Below are 22,550 nucleotides of genomic sequence, written 5' to 3' on the forward strand. Positions count from 1 at the left end.
TTATTTGCAGCAAATAAAAATATTACTTGATGATACTGTGGAATAATAAAGAATGATGTAGTAACTTTCTTTTATAATTTGTCTGTAAAGCTTTTATGAAAAGCTTTTATTAATTCACCTTTGCATTATTTCATCAAGTGCACCGGAAAACCACTCCTATCATTTCTGTCTAAAATAAATTAGAAGTCCATTGCAATGTTACATATTGCCTCACAATTCTTCCCAAATTAAACCATCACTAAAAGGTGATGACACTAGAGCAACATAATCAGAATAGCTGATGACGGATAGCACAGCTCACAGTAATGATTACAGAATATTAATTGCGCAAAGAACATGACACACATAACAAACGATACTAGAGACCAGACATCAGCGAGCACCTGGCTGTTCAAGCTGAGGTGGTTGAACTCGATGGCACTTCTGCGTCTTTTTCCTTTTCTTCATTGTTTCAGATGACTTCTGATTCAAACTTTGGATCATAAAATATTCCAGCTAAAACATGAAATGTATTTTTAAAAAATGCTAGTTATTTAAGAACAACCTAGACATCAAACTAAGGAGAACGAGCGGGTACTCTATGCAGGACTGAGGCTACTGCCACTATGAACAGTCATCCAGGAGAGTCCCAGCACCCCTTCACCAGGAGCAGGTACCAAAGGCAGTTGGAATTAGCCCAATTTAAAAGGCTGTTTATTCAAATGATGGTGGTTAATTCTCTCATATTGAATCTTCCCAGAAATGACAGGCACAAAGATACTCAATTTACCAACTTCTGTAGATGTTAATTACAGAGTTACAGAGAAGAATAAGGCTTGATGGATAACGATCAGTTGCAAGTGATGGAAGTAACAGAACCGTATACGAGCTCTCCAGCTTGCCACTAACCACCAGCACCACGCAATGCTACCATGTCCTCTGAAAAAGTCACATTACAGGGTGACCTTTGTGGGCAAGGTTTGTTTCGCTGGGAGAGACCACAAGCATCATCACTGCAATAAAAATGTACCTGAGGGGAAATGATCCCTTTTACAGGAATGAAGAGGCACAAAGGGTGGTTCGGTTTGAGTTAGCATGTCTTAAACGCTTTTATCACCCAAGGTAATACTGTAGCACATATAGTGCTTTCTAAAAGCTGGAAAAATACTCTGGCTGGACCAGATGTTGAGTGGCTTCCTCGTTTTTAATTGGGAATGAAGGGATCCAATAAAAACTGGCTAACTGTTGTGCCAGATATTCCAAGTTACTATCAAATCCCGTGGCAACGCACTGTACGTACACACCAGAGACAACAGCAGCGCAGACCATGTGAAATTACTGTGCCGAAAGAACTGCATTTTTTTGTTCAAGCCCAAATGCCACTGGGAAAGTAACCAAAAGGTTCAAAAAAAGGCTGAGCTTAAAACACCTCATAAAACTGAAAATGAAATATCAGTGTGAAATAATTTTGTGGAGAAGACAAATAAATCTGAAAGACTGTATTTAGAAACGGCTCAGTGGGCTTCCCTGTCTTCAGGAGAGGGGAAAAAGAAGGAGCTCATTAGAGGTGGGACATTTTAACAAGCTTCTCAGCTTCTGCCTTGTTCAGCTTCGCTGCGGCTGACCCCAGGCTCTGCTCAGGACTGCAAACTGCGTCATGACTGCGAACTGAGTGATCACAAGAATATGCTAAAAAAACAGGCAATTCAACAAGCTTACTTGTCGCACGGTACCAGTAGAACAGCTGTGAGAGTTTGAGCAATTGAAATTAAAAATATCAGAATATTATGGAATAATTCAGCTTGGAAGGGATCTGTGGGGGTCACCCACTCAGGGCACCTGCTCAAAACAGGACTCATCTTCAAAGTGGGATGGGGTTGTCGAGTGCCTCGTCCAGCTGGGTTTTGATTATCCCATCCCAGCAAGATAAAAGGACAGGAACAGGGGGATGAAAACTCTTGCAGTGTGTACTGTGGCTTTCCTAAAACTTCCTAGAAGGTAGTTAAAACCGGAGCAACCTCGGTACTGCTGATTTGGCTAGAATCATAGAATTATAGAATGGTTTGGGTTGGAAGGGACCTTCAAGATCATCTCATTGCAACCCCCTGCCATGGGCAGAGACACCTTCCACTAGACCAGGTTGCTCAAAGCCCCGTCCAACCTGGCCTTGAACACTGCCAGGGATGGGGCATCCACAACCTCTCTGGGCAACCTGTGCCAGTGCCTCACCGCCCTCACCGTGAAGAGCTTCTTCCCAATATCTAATCTAAATCTGGCATCGGTGGGAAATTGCCCTTGGTGGGAGGACTCGTGGTGTGCCTCCGCTCGCTCTCCGAAGCCCTGATATCGGTCGTGCACCTCCCGTGTGTGCCACCCTGCTTTCAACCCAGGGGTTTCTCACTCACCACTCCTCCAAAGTACTTCTGTATGTAGAAGTCATTAAGAGTGTGCAATTCGAGGTAAGTGGCTCCTAGTTCCTTGGCAAGCTGAACTCCCTCGGAGGTGGTGACACAGCTCCTCCTGTCCGAAGTGCACAGGGGGCAGGTGCAAGGCACTCCTGGGGTAAAAAGTCATGCAAAAAAAGCCATTTTTGTCAAATAATCCAGAATATTTAGCTTCCTAAATAATTGTAAAGATGTATTATTTAGAAAAGAACAAAAAGGCAAATGGAAACATAGTCATTGTATAGTAAGGAATCTATAATTACTGCAAAAACCCCAACTTATTAATCAGTTCACAATACTAGCTGCTATACAAAACTCAGCTTACACTTCATTAGCATTAATTCACATTCAGTTTTGCTAAGGCAGAAAAGTCAAGCAGGACTTCCAGACGTCAGGTTTGGCTTAGGGCCGCGGTATCCTTATACGTACAGCTGTTGTACTAGCCTGCAGGTGTTACCATTCATTAATGTCACCCTTAAACGTGTTCAATTATCGTGGCCTGTCTGTGCCTGAAGCATGCACAGTAACGGAAGGGAAAAATTTCCACTGCAGTCCTGGCTGTTATGGGTATGTAATACTGTGGAATATGATTCAATTACATGTATTTTACATAGAATTTTTTAAAGCCAAAATGGGTATTTTTAAGATTACATCGGTTAACTGATAAAAATCTGTTAGCCACCCTGGCTCATCTTTGCTTAATGCTGGTAAGAACTTGCTGGCCATGGATGTGTTTTCAAATGTGCCGTGCATGCTCTACGCTAATTTCCTCTGCTCAGACCTACGGATAACATGTAATTACACAGCTTTTTTTTATTTCTTTTGGCAGCACCATTTGTTACTACAGAGGATTAAGATCTTAGTAATTTGTATGAGCAAACTGCTGTGTTCACAGATACACCCTAGAAACAAAAGGGTTCTGGGTGTGCACAGCAGTCTGCTCTGGCAGGTCCCAAGGCGAAACTGTGGCTGGAGAGCCTGACTTCTCGTACGGTCACATTGTTTAGGGAGGAAGACAGAAAAAAAAGAAATGGAAAAGAAAAATGCCAGTCGTGGAGTCACTCAGATTGGTGGTATCGTGTGCTTAAATAAAAAGTGTAAGAAAAGGCGTTGCAGAAGACAAACATTAGTTTAGCATGACCTTGCCTTTAGAATGGCAGATTTATCACCCCTGTATAAATCAGAGCATAAAAACATTTGATCGTTATCAATGAATTGCTAGAGGGAATAAAATAAAGATTTAATTGTTATAGAGTTCTTTAACAGTCCTTTCTCAGTCACTGAGCAAAAAGATATATAAGTAGACCCTGGCAAAACTGAGCATTACATCCACAGAAGACACACTTCATATAGCTTAATATTTCTTTGTACATTATAAAACAAATGTCTACATCAACATCCATCATGTCCCTTACTCATAGTAGGAGGGATGCTCAGAAACACTTGTTTTAGTCAAATTGATAAAGTAAAAGACAACTCACAGGCTCAGGTTTTGCATTCATTGCTTTAGGGGAAAAAAAAAATAAAAATCAGGCCCAATGACTAAAAAGACCCTATGAAAATCAACAAAAGCACAATGCAACACATTTGGAAATGCAGAATGAAGTTTGTATGTTTGCTCTATCGGTATCTGTGGTACTCTTTCTGAACTTTATTTCCCTGCTGTAAACAGACAGGAGTTACTAATGTCTACCCAAACCGTGACTGTGTTCTCACCAGCGTTGCCCTCATCGGCTGCTGGACGCTTGTAAGTCCACTCGGTCCTTCCACAGTTGTGCAACTTTGATTTTCATATTGATTAGACAGCAACAACAACAACAACTTTGTGCTAGCTAAATATCCAATGTAAAATCGATTTGCGTCGTTCTCATAGCAGACTACTGGTCAGCCTGGACAGGGTGTTGTGCAAACACGTAAGCTATACCATAGCTATACCACAGCTACTCCGCCGCGCAAGGTCAGCTCTGTTGATGCGGCAGCATGTGGCACTTTGTGGTACCCGAAGGGCTGGTGTGTCCGTTCATCTGATGACGTCCCAGAGAACTTCGAGGCTTTTCCTACCCCTCTCCAGTGGCTGCAAGCTGACAGACTTAGTTTTAATCTCATACACTAGAGATATTTTATACCCGAGACATGACCAGAGAGCACTCATAACCATAGGGTTCATCTCATACACTCAAATGTATGCTGCTTAATCCAAAGCACTAGATTTAATCCCCGTGTGTGATGCCTCCACAAGAAGAGTCGTTGCAGAGGTCAAAGCAGGATAGGATGCCTTTCATTGCCAGGGTTAATTAAGCATAATGTTCTTGCCAATACACCAGTCTACAGAGCCATAATACATGCACATATTACTGTCATCCTGACAGACTAATTGTTTCTGTTAGCAACTTGGAAGAACAATCAGCTTGTACTGAAATTACAGCATATCTAACTCGAAGTGAGATTTCAACTATTACTACAGGAGACTGGATACATACCGGTTTTTCTTGCACCAATAGCAGAAATTATTACTGGAACTGAACAGTGGTTTAATGCTTTTTTTATCATTGGGACATAACTGTCCTTTAGTTCTTGAAATGAAGTCTTGTCATTGACAGAGTATTTAATCACAATAATATCAGCTCCTCCAATGAGACTGCGAGAGGTGTACCAGTCACTGTCAAATATATCCTAAACAGAAAAAACACTGATCAAAAATTTCCTGTCTATAAAGGAAAAGGTGAACTATTCAACAGTCTTAATGCACAACCTTAAAAAAGTATTTTTAACTGATAATTTAATCTCCTATTTGAAGACGTGCAACAAAGAGCAGAATTCATGCTTTGTAATTTCCTTGTTTGGAGAACAAGTTGTTCATTGTAATAAACAATAAATCTCTTTTCTGTATTCAGGAATTCTTCAGGAAGAAGAAAAAATAGGGTTTATCTAGGAATATACTTTGCAGGAAGAAACTTTACTGGTTTAATTACTTAACTTTCAAATGTTTTCATTAAGGAAATAAAAAGCTTCAGTGGTAGAGGTTTGCAACAATTCATACAAAGCCATTATTCATCACAACATTTTAGGGAAAGGGTTACACAGAACTATGCTATGCTATGAACCTTTAAATACAAGCTTCATTAGTTGGGTGTGATTTTTATCTGCTTCACAAGAGCTTCCATGTAGCTTTAACAAGTGCTAATATCTTCAGGATAAGGCCTTTGATCACATAACTAAACTTTCTTTTTTGACTTCACATTCAATTTTTCATTGTTCTGTGCTGTAAGTGTAAGACTTACACTCTAAAATTATTTTGTATCCTGTTAATTTACAACTGTGCTGTATCCACATGTAATATACAATTATTACTTCTATATTTGTCATGAGAACTATAATTTCACAATTTCTGCTTTACCTAAAGGTAGCGTATAAATACCAATGAAAGCCATGGCTTTGCACATATCCTCAATTGAAAATTCTTGACAGAAATCTGGAACTGGCCCAGAGAACTGAAAATCAACTCAAAAAACTAAAATACTATGACCTCTTGGAACAGAGAGACCTTATTGCAGCCTTTCAATACTGAAAAAGGGCTTATAAGAAAGATGGAGAGAGACTTTTTACCAGGGCCTGTAGTGACAGGACAAGGGGCAACGGTTTTAGACTGAAAGAGGGTAGGTTTAGATTGGATATAAGGAAGAAATTTTTTTTATGAGGGTGGTGAGACAGTGGAACAGGTTGCTCAGAGAAGTTGTGGATGCCCCATCTCTGGAAAAGTTCAAGGTCAGGCTGGACAGGTCTTTGAACAACACGATCTAATGAAAGATGTCCCTGCCCATGGCAGGGTGTTGGACTAGGTGGTCTTTGAAGGTCCCTTCCAACCCCAACCATTCTGTGATTCTATAACAGTCCTGTACAACACGAGGCAAAGCTAGAAGAAGTTGGGATCTTGAGAAAAAAATGGAAACAAGCAATGATGAAATAAAGAAGGTGTGGAAGAGAGGAGTAAGTGAGCACAGAAGAAGTGACAAAAGGGACCCAAAGTTTAGGTCAGGGATGGTCAATGTGATTTTGAAGAACAGGTCACAGAAATAAGAGCATTACAGATGGGAACCAGAGAAATATATAAAAGATTGTCAATATCAACATTGCATTGTCAATATAATTCTTTTTGATCACTTCAAAGAGTCATTGTTTCAAATCTGTGGCGAGGTAGCTGCAATACTCCTAAGCACAAGAAGTAGCATGAACGTGACAGAAGTCTATCAGTAAGCAAATATTCGCCTAGACTGTCAGTGCACATCATACCCAACTAAGGTCTTATCTTTATAAAGAAGTAAGTCAGGAAATAAACTTAAAGTATAATAGGCATTCCCATTAATTTCTTTAATAGATGTTCTTGTTCTGTAATAAGAAAACTACAGACAATTAACAAATTATCAAGAATAGCTGTTCTATAATTCACCATGTTGACAAGAGTTTTAAGAGCACTGGTCTTGGTATTTGTTTTTTCAGTCAACTCAGTTATAGACTATTATAATCCCAGGCTAAAGAAAATCTCCACCAGCATTTAACAGAATCATTTAGGCTGTGTTAAGGATATAAAGTTAACACATAAACACAGCTTTAGCACCTCTAGCAGTAAGACTACCAGCTGCAGTGTTTTGAGACAGCCAGCTAGATGGGCGTTTACAGAATCTGATCACATAGTCAGGCAAAAATTGGGAATTTTCAAGCTAATACATTTTACCTGATGAAGATCTCAACAGAGACTTTTTAGTAGGGTTGTATACATTTAACACGACAAAGGTTTAAGGGAAAAATAGAATACAAACCAAAAAATAATATAGAATATTTAGTTGTTCTGTGGTGGCAGACAGAAAGCATGCCTGTTCCTTTGCAATTTCCTTCTAGCTGCCTATCTTCAAGCTCAGCCCAGGTTTGCACATGCCCACCTCTGAGCTCAGTGATAACCAGCAGCATCACCAGCAAGGTCGAGAGCACAGGTGCACAAATATGAAAGAACTCTGCCACAACTTCAAGCGTTAATAATAAAAAATGTTTATGGAAACTACTTACAGAATGTAATATGTATTTTTTACATGTAGCGATATGTTTGTATATGGTTTGCAGCTCCCTCCAGCAACGGAGCTAAATCTCCAGTGCATTATGACACCATTTCATGTTACAAAACAGAAAGATTTTGGGAAGATTTCTAAGTTTTTGGTCAATATGAACACAGCCATGCCCAAGGGAAGAACCAGCTCTGACTCTCATGCTTAGCTTCAGCGTAAACCTAGTCCTGACCTACAGCAGAGGACAGGGCTTCTAGATACCAACGTGTACCGAGCTATGGCTCCATCCTGACACCAGCCCCACCAGCAGCAGAGGACAGGACACCAGGTATCTGATACACACCCAGACACGCACTCTGCTCTGGCCCCAGCCCTCATCCTGGCTCTCCCAGGAGAGGATCGTCCAGCAGAACACCAGCCTGGAAGACCCTCCATGCCCTAACCTCAACCAGCGGCAGCTCTAATGCTCTTCTTGTTGATGGGAATCTCAACAGCGTATGTTGAAGTAGATTTCTGTTTGTCTGCATGTGCCTGCTCGTGCATGTAACACAACAGCCGCTTAAGAGGTCAATATCACACAGCAAAAACACATAAAGGGTGTTTTTTTCCTAATGAAAAAAATACTAATTAGAAAAGTAGTTATATTTTGGAAAACAAAACAACAACAAAAAGAAAATATGACCATTACCTTGTATGATTCCCCTACCCTTTTTGTACTTAGCCCAACTTGCCATATTTGCAGGTGTGGGGAAAACTAGCAAAATCCTTACTGAAAACAGCCGCACAGGTGTGCAAATACACCTCTTTGTTTAACTATTAGGGGAAAGAAACGCTTTGGAAACGTGGTGCAGGCTGTAACAGCTCCCCAGGTGCGTGTGGCTGCACGTTGCAGCAGGTTTGCGGAGGTCTGTGCTTTCTGCCACTGCCCTGTGCCACCAAGGTGTGTCTCTGTTAATCCTATCAAGAAAGGTTTTACCAAAGTTTATGAACTTCTGGTAGGGATGGACCCCACTTTCCCGGGGTAAGGGCCAGCCTTGGGTACATCAAGAAGTGAATGCGCCAACCCAACATCTCACGACATCCGATTTCTGTTACTGTTGTGCAGTTTCCCTACGCCCTCACGTATTTGATTTAACAACCCCAAAAGCCCATTCTTGAAGATGGATGTTATGTTTAAAAACACAGAGGAGAAAGACATGTTTCCAGAGGTCTTGTTGCAATTATTTTCATTTTGCATCAAGCGTAGCACAGTCTGCTCAGATTGCTGCTGGGAAACTCCTCCCAAGACATCTCCGACAACAAACGGTTATTTGCTCAAGGCATCACTGAGCCAGAGCATCTGCAGCCTCCTTGATTATCACCTTTAGGGAAGCTTTCATGCAAAAATGACAGCGGGAATCTCTCTACATGATGAAAAACAGTTCACATTCAGGAATAATGTTAATTCCAGGCTCCATCTCTGAAATTTATGTAGCAGCTACTCCTCATTGCGATTCCTGCTCTTGTCATTTCCCAAGACAGCCATTGACAAAAGGGAAAAGTAACTGCGCAGCTAAGGTTATTATAATATGACCTTATTAAATACAATTATACTCCTGTCGCTATTCCTCTCAGGACTTATTAGAAAAAAGTTTCATTCTTTCCTTGCATGTCTCCATTATGCACATCCCATAATATATTTTTCCCATTAGTAAATCATACTACTCAAGCATTAACGTTGAAAATAAAGCCTTCAGAGGCAAAGAAGACCTGATTTTCCTACAAAATCACATGACCCCTTCAGAGGACAATACTTGCTCTGTTAAAAATAATTTATGAATGCCTTTATGGCACGGCAGTGAAATCCACTGTGCCCTTGCAATGCCCACACTCTTTCTAAATGCTGCTCATAAATGTCCCCGTGTCCACCTAGCCCAGCCCTTGATCTGGGGCAGCAGCAATAGCAAACGCTCTTTGGGGGGACAAGGGATCCGGCCACCCCGAGGACCGTTCCCCTGGGATTTCCCCAAGATCCAAGAGAGTTGCATTGGGAATATTGGAAAGTTCATCTCTCTCTAGGATCCATTTACAGACCCATTCTCCATTAACAGAGCCTTTTTTCCAGCGATGCTTTCCACACCACATACCACAGCCTTCCCCATTTTTTCAAGGTTTCTCTGCAATTTCTATTCATTCAGGTCCACAGCAGAACAAATTTTGCGAGTGTATTCTCCATAACTTACTAGACCCCTGAACTTACTCACCTAAGTAACATGCAGCATAGAAGGAAGTATCTTCTTCAGAGATCGGGGAATTCAGACCACAACGCTAGAATGCCACATTTGTTTTTCACTCAAGGCTTTCCAAAACAGCTTTAACTGGTTGAGCTGACCCAGAAACAAAATTAATGAAGGCTAGCATTGTCCTGTGTTGCCCTCTCATAAAAAGTAATTTAATAATACTTGTAAAAAACAAAAATAAAGAACACAGTAGGGAAAATAATTTACTAGGATGTGATCACTTGTTGTAAACTGCCAACTTCAGACAGCCAAGCTTAAAAATGAGAAAGGATGATATACTAAAAAATAAAAAGTTGCAAGCTATGGTTTTGTATCAGTAATATGACTGGATTACTAGAAGTAATAAATAAAATTTAAAAGTGGATCAAATTCCTTTACCTTCAGGCATGTTAAGGGCCGGCCAGTCTAGCCAGCACAAGGAGCACAAGGATGCTGCTGCAGGGAGAAACTCAGACAACTACACCATGGATAATACCACGGAGGTAAGAAAGCTCACAGGGTTCAAGGAACTACTACTGCTGGCGCAAAAAAAAGCAGACAGAAAAACAAGAAAAGGCTCATGGAAAGAGCTTGTTGAAAGGGAGAATTTGAAAAAAATAATTCACAGAACACCACCTCAAAATCGCAGTTAATATATTTGAGCAGTAGTGAGTCCCATGGAGGTCTGCAGCTCTGTGCAAGCCTCTGAGCAGGCACTGGCAAGCCTCCAGAGCAGGTACGGACACAGCACGGCATCCATCCCTCTGCAAGTGCCTAACCCAGCACAAGGCACTCCCCAAAACCCAGCTGCCCTGCTTTCTCCTTTTGTAACATTTCTGCCTCTGGGAACATGATGATGTCAGCGAATTTCTAGAAACTGGGCACTTTTTGTAAACTAGAGGAAAACAGAAAATTTCTGGAGGTATTGTTTGGGGGGGGGGGAGGGAGGGGGAACACAGCAGAACAAAAATCAAAACCAAAAAAACAAAACCAGGTGGCTCACAGAGGAAAAAAATTTAAAAGGACGGCGAGATCTCCAGCCCAGGACTGAAACACTCTTGTATCCTTATAGTACTGCTCCAAGTGAGAGAGCAAAGAACAAGAGAGGTAACACATGTAGGGGACACTCACAGTGAAGTTTTCATTCTGCCATTTCTTTTCCAGCATCATAATTACATGAATCAAAATACAAATTACAGATCCTATATTATGCTTCATTCTGAAGTTGAGGAAGAATCACTTGCCATCAGATATTACAAATTTTGCCTGCACTTTTTCTGCAGTTTTTACTTGTACATATGCAGAAGCATAATAAAATTCAGTGTAAAGTGACTGAAGTTGCAAACTGCACGCAAGCCAATAAAATGGCAACTCAGTCCCGAAGACTGTCAAATCTGATATAGAGTGCTAAATAAAGCAACCTTTTCCAAAGTAAATCTTAAAATTCATCTTGCAAATTACTCCTTGTAAGTTACTAGCTCCCATACTGAGGTTTACCCCCCCAAAAATTTAGAAAAACTGGGGCATGCTAGTTCAACATGCTTTATGAGAGCACAACTTGAGCATGCATTGGCAACTGATCAGCTATTAAAATCACAATATTCAGCATGGATGTTAGCACACATATACATTTTCCCTAGTTCTTTACATCTCCTCTCATCCTGGAAAAATATTTTCCAGCCACGTGAATCACAAGGATGTCGGCCCACTCGTGTATCTGTCCCTTGCACGTGGGAGATATCAGCACGCAGCTTTGCAAAAGCAGCGCAGAACACAGCGGGCCACAGCGATACACCCAGTGATTGACACACAGAGATCAACACGGTTTTGGAAACAGTGACGTTTTGCCCCCAGATTTTGAAAAGTATGCTCCACCGCTATCTCTACAGCCCCGTGTCGTCTGTGTGAATGGTAACAACCTCCCCGAAGTCAGCACGTCCATCCTGCACCCTGCAACTGCCACGGGAAAGAGAGCTTCTCACAACACGCTGTCACTGTTTTATGTGTTGGCAAACATGAATTTATCCTTGTAATTTTCTAAGCCAAGCAATATCAGAGAATATAGTACCCGCACAGGCGGTTAAAATATTTACGGAGCCGCTGTGTGAAAACAGCGGTCCCATGGCAGGTTGGAAACACCATTCCCCCATATCTCTCTGTAGCATTTGATGGGTATTGCCTTAGGTAATCATGCCCAAGAAGCCTTCCTTCCTACCTCTGCAGTTTGGCAGCCACCTTCGGTCACCCTCAGCTTATAAAATACCATGCTCTCATGGCACCGCTGCTGCTGTTTCACCGGCCACGTGCCCACCAGGATGACGACACCGTGGCAACGTTGACCGCGTGGCCCAGTCCTTTCATGGTTCTCCAACCCATCAGTGCATAAGCACTTCAGCAGCTGCTGGAAAACCTTGCTGCAGCACTTTCAAAGGGACATATAGTGCATAGTAAGATGCCCAATATCATAATACCATCAGGAAGAGTTCAGCCGAAGACACTTGAGCTGCTGACTCCTCCTGCAGACTCAAAAAGTTGAGCAGTGTCCTGGGCTGACAAAGAAACGTGCAGCAGCAGACCGAAACACGAGCAAACTCACCCTGCACCACAACCTATCCATCTCACAAAAGGGTCCCCCCGTGCGCTGGGGAGCTCTACTTGGTAAACTTGCATCCACGCTGCTTTTCCAGACTGACAGCTGTAGAGGACAAAGAGCAGCTGGGCACCCTTGAGTTTGGAGATGCACAGCTATCAGCATACTCAGTTGCCAAGTTTATGTCTAAGACTGGCTTGCCTTAATCATATGGATTTAATCTAGATGAGATATAAATCTCGGGCAAAATGCAAAGCTGCCTTTATGTTATGCTCAGACCATAGAGGTGGAGATAATGCAAAGCTCACCATACCACCACCTCTATGTTTCAGTAACATGCAACAAGAATCCTTTTCCACGAAGAATATGACTTGAGGCAACATCAGGCAACGTTTTGAATTGTCCTGTACCATTTTCCCAGGCTACCAGAGGAACAGCCCTGAAAGGACCACTGTGACTGACATAGCAAACCTCAAGCATCCAGGCTATGGAAAACAATCCTGTTCTGCCTAGCCCGAGCAAGGAGACAGCTTCACTCAGAACAAATAACCTCCTGCAGAGTCCAGTCCAGCTATCTGAGATGTCTTCTACCGGGCAAAAAATGCCAATTGTTCCTCATCATTCCCAGTAATAAATCTCCTGCCTCCTTTAGCTGAGAAAGGAAAAAACAAAAGGCCTCAGAAACGTAATGGCCCAGAAAATAACAAGCTAGCTTTTCAAGGGCAAAAACTATAAGGTCTCCAGAACTGAAGAACCTTGTTTTGTAGAAGAGCGAATGCAAATACAGCAACATAAAAACACATGAACTGCGTCTCCGATCTAGGTCCTTTCTTCGCCCTTCTCCAGCTATCCCTGCTTGCCTTCCCACCTCCCTTACCAACCTCCAGTCCTCTGAAACACTCTTTGAAGTCTACAGCCTTAATTTATATTCAGGAGCTTTTACTCATTGCTGCGCTCCAATGACTCCAGCAAACTGCACGTGCAGGTCACATGCAGCTTCAAAGATAAAAGAACAGGACCCCCCAGTCCCTCTGAACCGACGTCCGTAAGTGCAGCTGACAAAAAAACGCGAGGAATAGAGAACAGAAGGACAGCTAAACTGGATCATTTAATTTTAAGATTACAAACTTCTGATCATGTGTTTCTGGAACTGTCAGGATTTCTGCAGATCCCCAAAAAAGTTTCCCTTACAGGACTGCAAAAATCAACTGAAGGGTAGAACTGTGGAGCTGAAACTGATTATTGTTTTAATTTCTAAAAGCTGCTAAGCTCAATTTTTTTTAAGGCTACTAAGTAGTCATTAAATATGTTTTAATTTAGATTATCAGTATCATTTCTTACATAATCATTGATCTGCTCATACTCATAACTAAGTTATATCTCACTTACTAACAAAGGAGCTGACAGCTTGGAACAGTGCCAAAATCCTTTTTATTTACCTTAAATTAAAGGAAATAAAGTTAATATGTGACTATTCATTACAACAGAAGTAAAATGAGTCTCCATATACTGTATTTTGGAAGATATCAAATCTTATAATCTGTCATTTTTCAAAGCTGGAAAATTGACTGCCTTTTCATTTTTACAGGAAAAATATATACCTTTTTGTTTTGTTGTTGATAAACATTTGGAGAGAGTGCTTATGATACAGTGTGACAAAAAAAGGGGTTCTTGTTTACCTCTGGATTACCTTCAATAAAGTTTTCACTAAACAGCACAGTTGAAAATATCACCTTCCTACAGAGGAGGTGGGCAGCAGCTTGTTAATGAGAAACTTTCTGCAGCACCTTCGAGAATTTGCCTGGTTACATTTTATAGGCTTTTACTATTTGCAATAATTAAAATTTGAACAAAATCCCACAGTAATAAAAATAATTTAAAATTAGGATATATTTTCATTTGATTAAAACCACTTACACTGTTAAGTGTGGTTAAAAAGACTGAGACTAATCTCTTACCCAGACAGGACAGTCGTGTACCACCAGTCTGACATTTCCAAACACGCAGGCTTGATACTCGGTAAAAACTGGGTTTCCAACGTGACTGGCAGACAAGCTGCTGTCGATCTGGGAAATGAGAGCACTTCTCCCGAGATAGCTCCTGATCAGGCTCGGCTGCTGATTGTCATCAGAAAACCCGTCTCTTTCATTCCCAAAGGCTACAATATTAACTGACCTAAAATAAAAATAAAAAAGACAAAGCTGTGTTAACAAAGATGAAGGGCAGGGATAAGAGAAAAAAAAAATCCCCTTAAATCAAAACTAACATATTAATCCTGCCAAATCCTCTTCCCTCCCTAGATTTTAACGCCCCCCCCCCCCCCCCCCGTTATCAACAGCAAAACACATACATGATCTCAAATCCAACAGCAGGATGAGAGCAAAGCCGAAAAGAAACCTGGAAACGCTGCTTGCATTACAAATCCCCAGCTGGCTTGGCTTTTTATTTGTCGGTGTCCACGCTCAGCCTCGCTGCTACGACCTCCGGCGCTCTTGCTGCATTCCCTCGCCTGTGGCCAGTCTGGCTAACTTGGTGCCGGCTGCTCCGGGCGATGGGCTGCAGTCACACGCCAGAGCTGCAGCAGCAGCAGCAGCAGCAGCAGCAGCAGTGGTAGCAGTAGCAGCAGTGGTAGCAGTAGCAGCAGTGGTAGCAGTAGCAGTAGTAGCAGTAGCAGCAGTAGCAGTAGCAGTAGCAGTAGTAGCAGTAGCAGTAGCAGTGGTAGCAGCAGTAGCAGCAGCCCAGGCACTGGTGGCTGCGTTACTCAGCGGCTGTAGGTGAACTCGAGGTGCAAGGCGGGCGGCCGGCCGCTCGGTCACGGCCATCGTACCCTGACGTCAGTCAGCAGGAGCACAGCACGCGCAATGGGCAGAGCGAGCTGACGTTTCTGCAGAGCCAACGCAGTGCAGCCAGGTCAGCAAAGGCAGACGAAGGCGCTGGAGCAGAGCGGCGTCCGACCCTGTGCAGGGGCCGTTCGCAGGGCACGCTTCTGCTGCCGCCCTGCAGAAAAAGGACCAACATCATGACACCACAGGTTGCTGCCACAGCTCGTCCGCACCAGAGGAGAGACCAGCACCAAGGGACCGTCACAGCTGAAGGACAGAGCAGTGTGCAGATCTTCTGTTAAAGTATTTAAACCTTTTTTTTTTAGTTAAATAGTATCTGTCTTTTCAATATTAGGCTGATAATTTCTTAAATGCCATGTAGATTTTTTAGCGTTCGTATGATGTTTAAAGCACTGTTTTCAAAAAGGACGATCTCTAATTATAATAAAATAAACACAAATACCTGGAACCAAATCCAGTCTAAAACGGCATGTTCTCTGCCAGATACCACTGTACACATTAGAGGAAAAAAACAGAGTAAAAATATTTTAGGCACACTACATGATGAATAAACTCCCTCCATTATGTGAACACATGCTGCTGTTAATCCCACGGGCAAGAACTCATTCAACACAGGTCTTGATAAGATTATCAGCAGAATAATTAACAGACCTTTGCCTGCAACAGTCCATACTCTGAGAAAGGTACTAGTCTACTGTTGGCAAATGTGGGAAGATGACAACTGATATCGCTGCCAAAGTTTTATACCAATTTTGTATTGATTGGCTCAGCCATTTTTACAAATCATAAGCATTAATACCTGTTGTATGTTAATGAAGTCAAATAGGTTTTTTTTTTTTATATTTTTATTATAAATTCTACAGGGCCTACTGAAAAAAAGACACGATAAAACAAAACAAAACAACAACAGATAATTTACCAACATTTTTGTTTCCCCACGTTTTATCACGTTCTAGCTTCTTCCGCTTTTCAATCTCGCTTTGCTTAGAAAACTAAAAGACAAATGTCAGGTGGAGGTTTTGGTTTTGTGTCCCGTCCCCCCCTCCCAAAGTTTGAATCCATGTTTCTTAAACATGGAGTTAAAAAATGGAGTGAGTTAAAAAAATGTAGGCAATCAAAGGAAGTCACTGTTTTTCCCCCAGATGATCCTCAGCCTGTGATGTATCGTCCTCCTCCTCCAAATCCTCAGTATTGTCCGAACACTGGATATATGAAGTTCATTTTGTGAGAGCCGACATACTCAGAGACATCACACTCTTGCAACCATGTCTATTTGTGTGCTTTCTAAAGGGCACCAAATATTCCTTGGAATCCTTACATTTGAACTTGTAGTCGTCTAGTTGCTGAAAATGAGGAAACCTTTGAGAGAAAAGTTCCTTACAACACCAGTGAACAAAACCTAGTGTAGCTGAATACGTACATATGCACACACATATGCACACACAAATATATACACACACATATAAATACATATATTTACATACATGTATACATATATACACACACACACACACACACACGCAGGCATGCACATATAGAGAGCTGTAACACCAGGAAAAACTGGCCTGGTAAATAAGGCAGACCTAGTGAGAAGTGACCCAATTAACCCAAACTCCAATTAGCATAGCTTAGTCATTGCTGCGGACCGAGCCCTGCCCAAGGGTGCGAAGGGCAGGGGTGCCAACAGAGATGGAGGGTGGCAGAAAACACTTGTTTTCCTCTCGCTCCTTCCTTGAACCACCTGGGAAACTAATTAGGACTGCCAGAAGCATCAATTCTGGCAAATTATGCAGATGGTGGATGTGGGATTCATCTCACCTGATGAGCAGCACTTAAAGCTTACAGACTAAAATACCGTACTGTTTTAGTAACACTTCAGCAATCAGAAGATTTAAAACAACATTTGAAAAGCAAGCATCAAAATTGGATGAAAATGCTGTCTGTTCTTTTGTGAAAGTAGGTCCATAACCCATTTTCGTCTGCATTGCTGAGGGACTGCATAATACATTTCAAACGAACAAACAAAAAAAACAGAAAAGGAAATGAGTTTGCTTTTGCAGGGTAATAAACATCACAAACGGAGAAGTCGCTTGGCACCCCCGCCTCAGATGCATTCTGCAAGTTACGTGGGCACTGCAAGGGAAAGCCATAAAAGGTTGTTTAACTGAGGGAAGAGGATTATAGAGGATTGCTTGACTGTTCCCTGCTTGGCAATCTGGAAGTTGAATATCCTATCATCAGCAAACATTTCAGCCAGCAGGCATTTGCCATTGCTGCTGACATACAAAGACAAAACTGCAGAAAGGGGAGTCTTTGACAGGGTTCAGAAAACAATGGCATATTTGGTCTTGTGCATTTTACACTGGAACATTATTATTTTGTTTCAAATTATTTCTGTTGAATCCTTCCAGCAAGTATCTCAGATGAAGCAATGAAAACAAATACACAGTCTTTGCTGGCAAAAGGGTAATGATACTTTCCACGGCAAGGAGATAACTGCAGCCAAGTCAGGAAGGAGGATTTTTTTTTCCTTGTGGAGGCTGTAGCCTTACTTGCACTGATCCACATATGACTAACTGGCCCATATTTTCAGGACAGTGAGGGGATTTAATGCACTTGGATTCAAAGTTGTTGCCAAGCCCAATCATTAGCTGAGCCTGCACGCTGCACAGAGCTGCTGCTGATGTTATGACCAGCTTCAGGTGCACGAGAAACTAGGTTGTTCTAGGAGGGGTAAATTTCTGGGTTTTTTTTCCAAAAGATGAAAAAAAAATTTTTTTCCATTTTTTCCAAGATGACTCCGGATAACAGCAATATTTTTTGCTGAATAGAGAAGTTTCTTCCAAATGTTGCAAAATATAACCTGGGATAAGCTTGACTTTACTGGTGCTCGTCCACACTAGAGATCGCTGCTGCAAGATCTGCCAGCCGAGACCTCCTGCACGGACAAAGCACCAGCAAACAAAGGGAGTTTTTCTGTTGTTGTAGCCATCTGCCGCATCCAAACCAACAAAAGCCGCCTGTATGTGGGAAGGCGAGGAATGAATGGCGGGACAGTGTTAAGGATCACTAATATTTTCTAGTACAACTATGCCAGAAAAATGCTGTAGGGTTGATCAGGCTTGGCAGCACGGGGTTGTTTTTTTTTCCCCCCACATGAATACTCGAGCCAATTTCAGACATGGCACAGGCGCTCCCGGCCAGAGCTTGCTATCCCTCCAGCCCAACAGATTTCACTGCTGACTTTCTAGAGGTCACTGGTAGAGACATCAAAAAAACCCATCACAAATCCCAAGGCTTTTGCACCAAGTTGTGGAATTGCCATCCTTGAAGGCACTCAAGGTTTCACTGGAAAAGTCCTTGTGCAGTCAGAGCTCATCAGACGTGCTTGGAGTGGAGGCTGGGTTAGACGACCTCCAGAAGTCCCTTCTGGCCTGAATTATTCCCTGACTCCACGAATCCCCTCCCTCCTGGAGAGTGACCGCTAAGCCCTGTCCTTCACTTCCTCTTCTTAGACCAGCTTTCTACCCAAACCCCAACACCTCGTCCAATCTTGTGGCAACTTAGTTTCTTTACAAAGTTTAATAAGCTTTGCAAAAAGCTTCTCAAAGGCTTTTCGAAGATGCAAGAGGATTATTATGCCCACACGACCCCCTTTATCGGCATACTTACCGCCCTTCCTCCAAAAGCCAGTGATGCTGGACTTCACTGGAGAGTCTCCAACACCTTCCCAACAGACTATGTTCACCCACGTGTGCCTTGATCTCATTCTCTGTCACAGACTGTATCATCTCACCAGGAATGGCAGCCGGCTCCATTGCTTCGGCATTCCCCAGACTCCGCTAAAGCACTTTTTGAATGTACTGGCAGCGTCCGATGGCACCTCCAATGATACACAGACCCCAGACCCAGTTCTGTGGTTTCTCATCTGAGCTTCTGAGGAATGCCCTCATAAGTGTTATCTACTCCTGGCCACTTATTAACATCTACTTTAACTATTTTTTTCTAGTATTACTGTATCAGATCAAGTAATGTAGTATCAGCCCAATATTGAATCAAAAGTATGAAGGGGGTGGAAAATCATCTCTGATGGGAGGAGAAGGAGAAAGGAAAATGACACTTTTTAAAAATTTAAACCAGATCCAGTTTGTAGCAGAACTGTGAACGCAACTCCTGAGTTGTGGAAAGCTGCTAACACTGTGAGGGAGAGCCGTGGATTACCAGAAGCCAGCTCTGCTGCTGCAGCAGTCCAGTGCAAGGACTGCCCTCCAAGCTTGCTGCCTTTGGCGGTGAAGGGAACAAGGTCCCGTATCACGAGGAGGGGACCCAGCTGGAGCCTACATGCCCCAACCTGCTGCAGAGATGAAGGGCTGAGAACACTACATGCTGCAGAAGAAGACACCCCATTCACAGTGGTAAGAATCCCCAGCTGTAGATGTACAGCTGCACCATGTAATTCCCATATCATTGTTTAAAAAGTGTTACTAATTGCATTAGAACGCAGGTCAAAGGATCAAAAAAAGTAGTTTGTATGTTATTTCTGCTGTTTGAGAAACAGAAGCCATTGCCCCGAGGTGGATACGGACCACCATGCCACGCAGAGGAGCACCGTCCCAACCCCAGCCTGCCCTGGTTCTCCTTGCCGAGGCTTGTTGGCTTGGCCTTGTGCTGAGGCTGAGCTGCAGGGAGAGGTGGGCATGGAGCAAGCACCGAGGGGAATGGGGAAGGGGCAGGTGCTCCCCACCAGAGAGCGGGGGGAAAGGTCTCTTCTGGGATGGCCCGGCCAGACGTACTGATCAACCCGCTCCGCAGGTCTCTGCTGCCTGGGCGTCCCCTTCCACACGGTGTTCGGAGAGGCGTGGGACCACCCTGGCCGGAGATGCTGCTGTAGTTTGGGGGCAGGGAAGGGGTGGCATACGCTCAGCATGTTTTGAAAGTTCTGGGCTATTTTAATCCGCTTTATGATCCCCTGGATAAGCGCTTAAGACCGAGTGACCCGGCGCGTGAATTCTGCAGGGAGAGGTGCCTCAAACTACTTAACGTGCTCCTGCAGAAGCTCTGCCCTTTGCCTGCCCACAGTTTTGTTCAGTAACGTATAAAGTTTCTAGTTTTTCTTACGAAAAGCATATCACAGGAGTGCAGATAGCATTCATTACGTCAGGTAAACGAAAATGATCTAATTTCAGAAACATGTGAGTTAATGTGCATTAGAAAATTAAAAAACAAAGATTATACCTAGATATACAAATATATAACATATAGTATATGCATAACAAAAACAGTTATCCACCTATCAAATTTGTAAGTTCTCAACGAGTCATAAAGAAAACTTCGTCAGGAGTAAGTTTCCTGTTTAAAGTTACCTTCTCACCCTTTTTATACAACTGCACTTCTCCAGAATTAAAAGACAGAGCACATTGTTAATTAGCTTTCCTTATACAGACGTTAAACATCTTCCAAGTGGTCATTGGATGGCCATTTCATGTCTAAGAAAATAATTTTGGTTTCCAAAAATCCAGAGATCCATTTCAGAGCTAGACTTTAAATCGGCTGTTTCTTTTTTAGTATTTATTTATTTATTTCCCTGACTTCTGCTTTCTTATTTTCCCTTCTGTTATGATTTCACTGCTGTTTAATACTGCTCCTAGTTCTCAGCCTCCTCTGCTGTCCCCATACCTCTCACTACAGAGGCATGTATCAAGGCAGCAAGAGAGGATGGTCTGTGTGTGGTAACCGAATGTTTTTCACGGATTTGAATGTTGTCCTTACTGCTTTCGCTGTAACAGAAAATGACTTAATTTTAGTCTCATAGCCTCTCGCATTCTCCTGCACTCTTACATTACTTATTCCAGAACGGCAGCCCACTCTTAAGAGGTATTTGGCTGCTCAGGAGCCTTTGCTGGGTGATAACTGTACATGTGATGTCAGAAATGGCACGTGAAAAAAGGACATAAATGAAAGTGTCTGTATAAATGGATTATTTTTAAGAACAGAAGCCAGTGAATGACTATTCCCCTGCCTCAGACCCTGAGTATATCATGTATAGTCACAAAAGGGCTCCGGTTTTGGCTGTTGTCTCCAAAGGAGTGTTAATTGAGGTCTCACTACTGAACAGCCCATTTTTACAAAACTAATAGGAATCTAGTGTCTTCAAGGCTTTTCCACCATCAGTCCGCTGTAGTCAAAGTTTACTACTAAGGTCTGACAGATGGATGGTATGGACAACGTGACTCTGTAAGCCCTGCTTCCTCTGGAAATCAGGCTGGCAATTGCTCCCTCTGAAGAGGAGGGAGATGGAAATTCACAGCACTGTGTCATTTTTTATTTTCACAATAGTTTCCTGGATTTTTTTTTGTTCTTGTTTGGGGGTTTTGGTTTTGTTTTTTTTTTAATTTGAAGGGCACATCTGCACTAAATACCTCACGTCTGAAATCACTGAAGAGGACCAGGACAAATTTGGTAAGTTTTCACATAAAAAGTTTTCAATAAAAAGCTAACATTTCTGAATGCCAGCTCTCCAAATGGAAAACGAAACCTTGATTTAATCCATGAATCAGTATTGTACTTTTATGCTTTACTTTCTTTAAGTTGAGGTAAGTAAAAGTAACCGCAAATTACCTTTTATTTGTTTACCAACGTTTACCATAAACCTTGTATTTGTTGTTGGTCTAGAGTTTGCACAGATATAAATTGACCAATTAGCACTAGATATTTTCTGGTAACTAGCTTTAGTATCTATTGCTTTATTAACAGTATTGTAGTTGCAAGAAAAATGAGGCCAAAAAGCCAGACTGGTCAGCATGAAAGATGGTCTGCTCAGAAACAATCAAAATAGATTAGCATTAAGGGCCTAAATTTTTCATCTTGCAAAAAAAGACCACTTACAGAAAAAAGCAAGAAGAGGAATTTTCTTATATTATAACAATATACTATTCTTGATACTGCAGAGAAACTAAAAGAATTGCCAGTTTGAAAACAGTTTGAAAAAGGAGCTGGCAAGCAATTGCAAAGAGAGTTGGTTGAGCTGGCTGAAGAGAACACACATACAAGTTATATGTCAGGTTTGTTTTTCACTTAGTGTCTATGAAGGACTAGCAAACACTGCAACCAGTAAATCATCTAAACTTCCTTTTTTAACTTCTTGTATTTTCCTTTTCATGCCAGGTGTTTTGCTTTTCTGACGGTAGTATATGCATTATAAATTTCCATCTGCTTCTCTTCTATTAACCTCATAGCAAAACATCATGCTTTGTTAATATAGAAGAATGCAATTTTGTTTGAATTTCATAAATCTTTTTTCCTCCTTTCTTGAAGTTAACTTTTTCTCTACTGAATCGTAAAAAAGAACAAAATTGCTATTGTTTTCAAAAATCATGTTT

At 42.0% G+C, this 22,550-nt stretch overlaps 1 protein-coding gene across 1 annotated transcript in view; it reads right to left on the bottom strand.

Moving 5' to 3' along the window:
* Positions 1–14,680, bottom strand: part of RHOBTB3 (Rho related BTB domain containing 3) — a 29,775-nt gene extending 15,095 nt beyond the window's left edge. Inside the window, exons 1-5 of the mRNA XM_050913582.1 lie at positions 14,673–14,680; positions 14,287–14,503; positions 4,904–5,096; positions 2,385–2,536; positions 384–495 (exon numbers count right to left, since the gene is read on the bottom strand). Of these exons, the coding sequence (XP_050769539.1) occupies positions 384–495; positions 2,385–2,536; positions 4,904–5,096; positions 14,287–14,503; positions 14,673–14,680 (682 nt within the window). The remainder of the gene's footprint in view (positions 1–383; positions 496–2,384; positions 2,537–4,903; positions 5,097–14,286; positions 14,504–14,672) is intronic.
* Positions 14,681–22,550: the final 7,870 nt, after the last annotated feature.

Source organism: Gymnogyps californianus, chromosome Z (genome assembly GCF_018139145.2).
Source record: "Gymnogyps californianus isolate 813 chromosome Z, ASM1813914v2, whole genome shotgun sequence".
NCBI classification, from domain to species: Eukaryota; Metazoa; Chordata; class Aves; order Accipitriformes; family Cathartidae; genus Gymnogyps; species Gymnogyps californianus.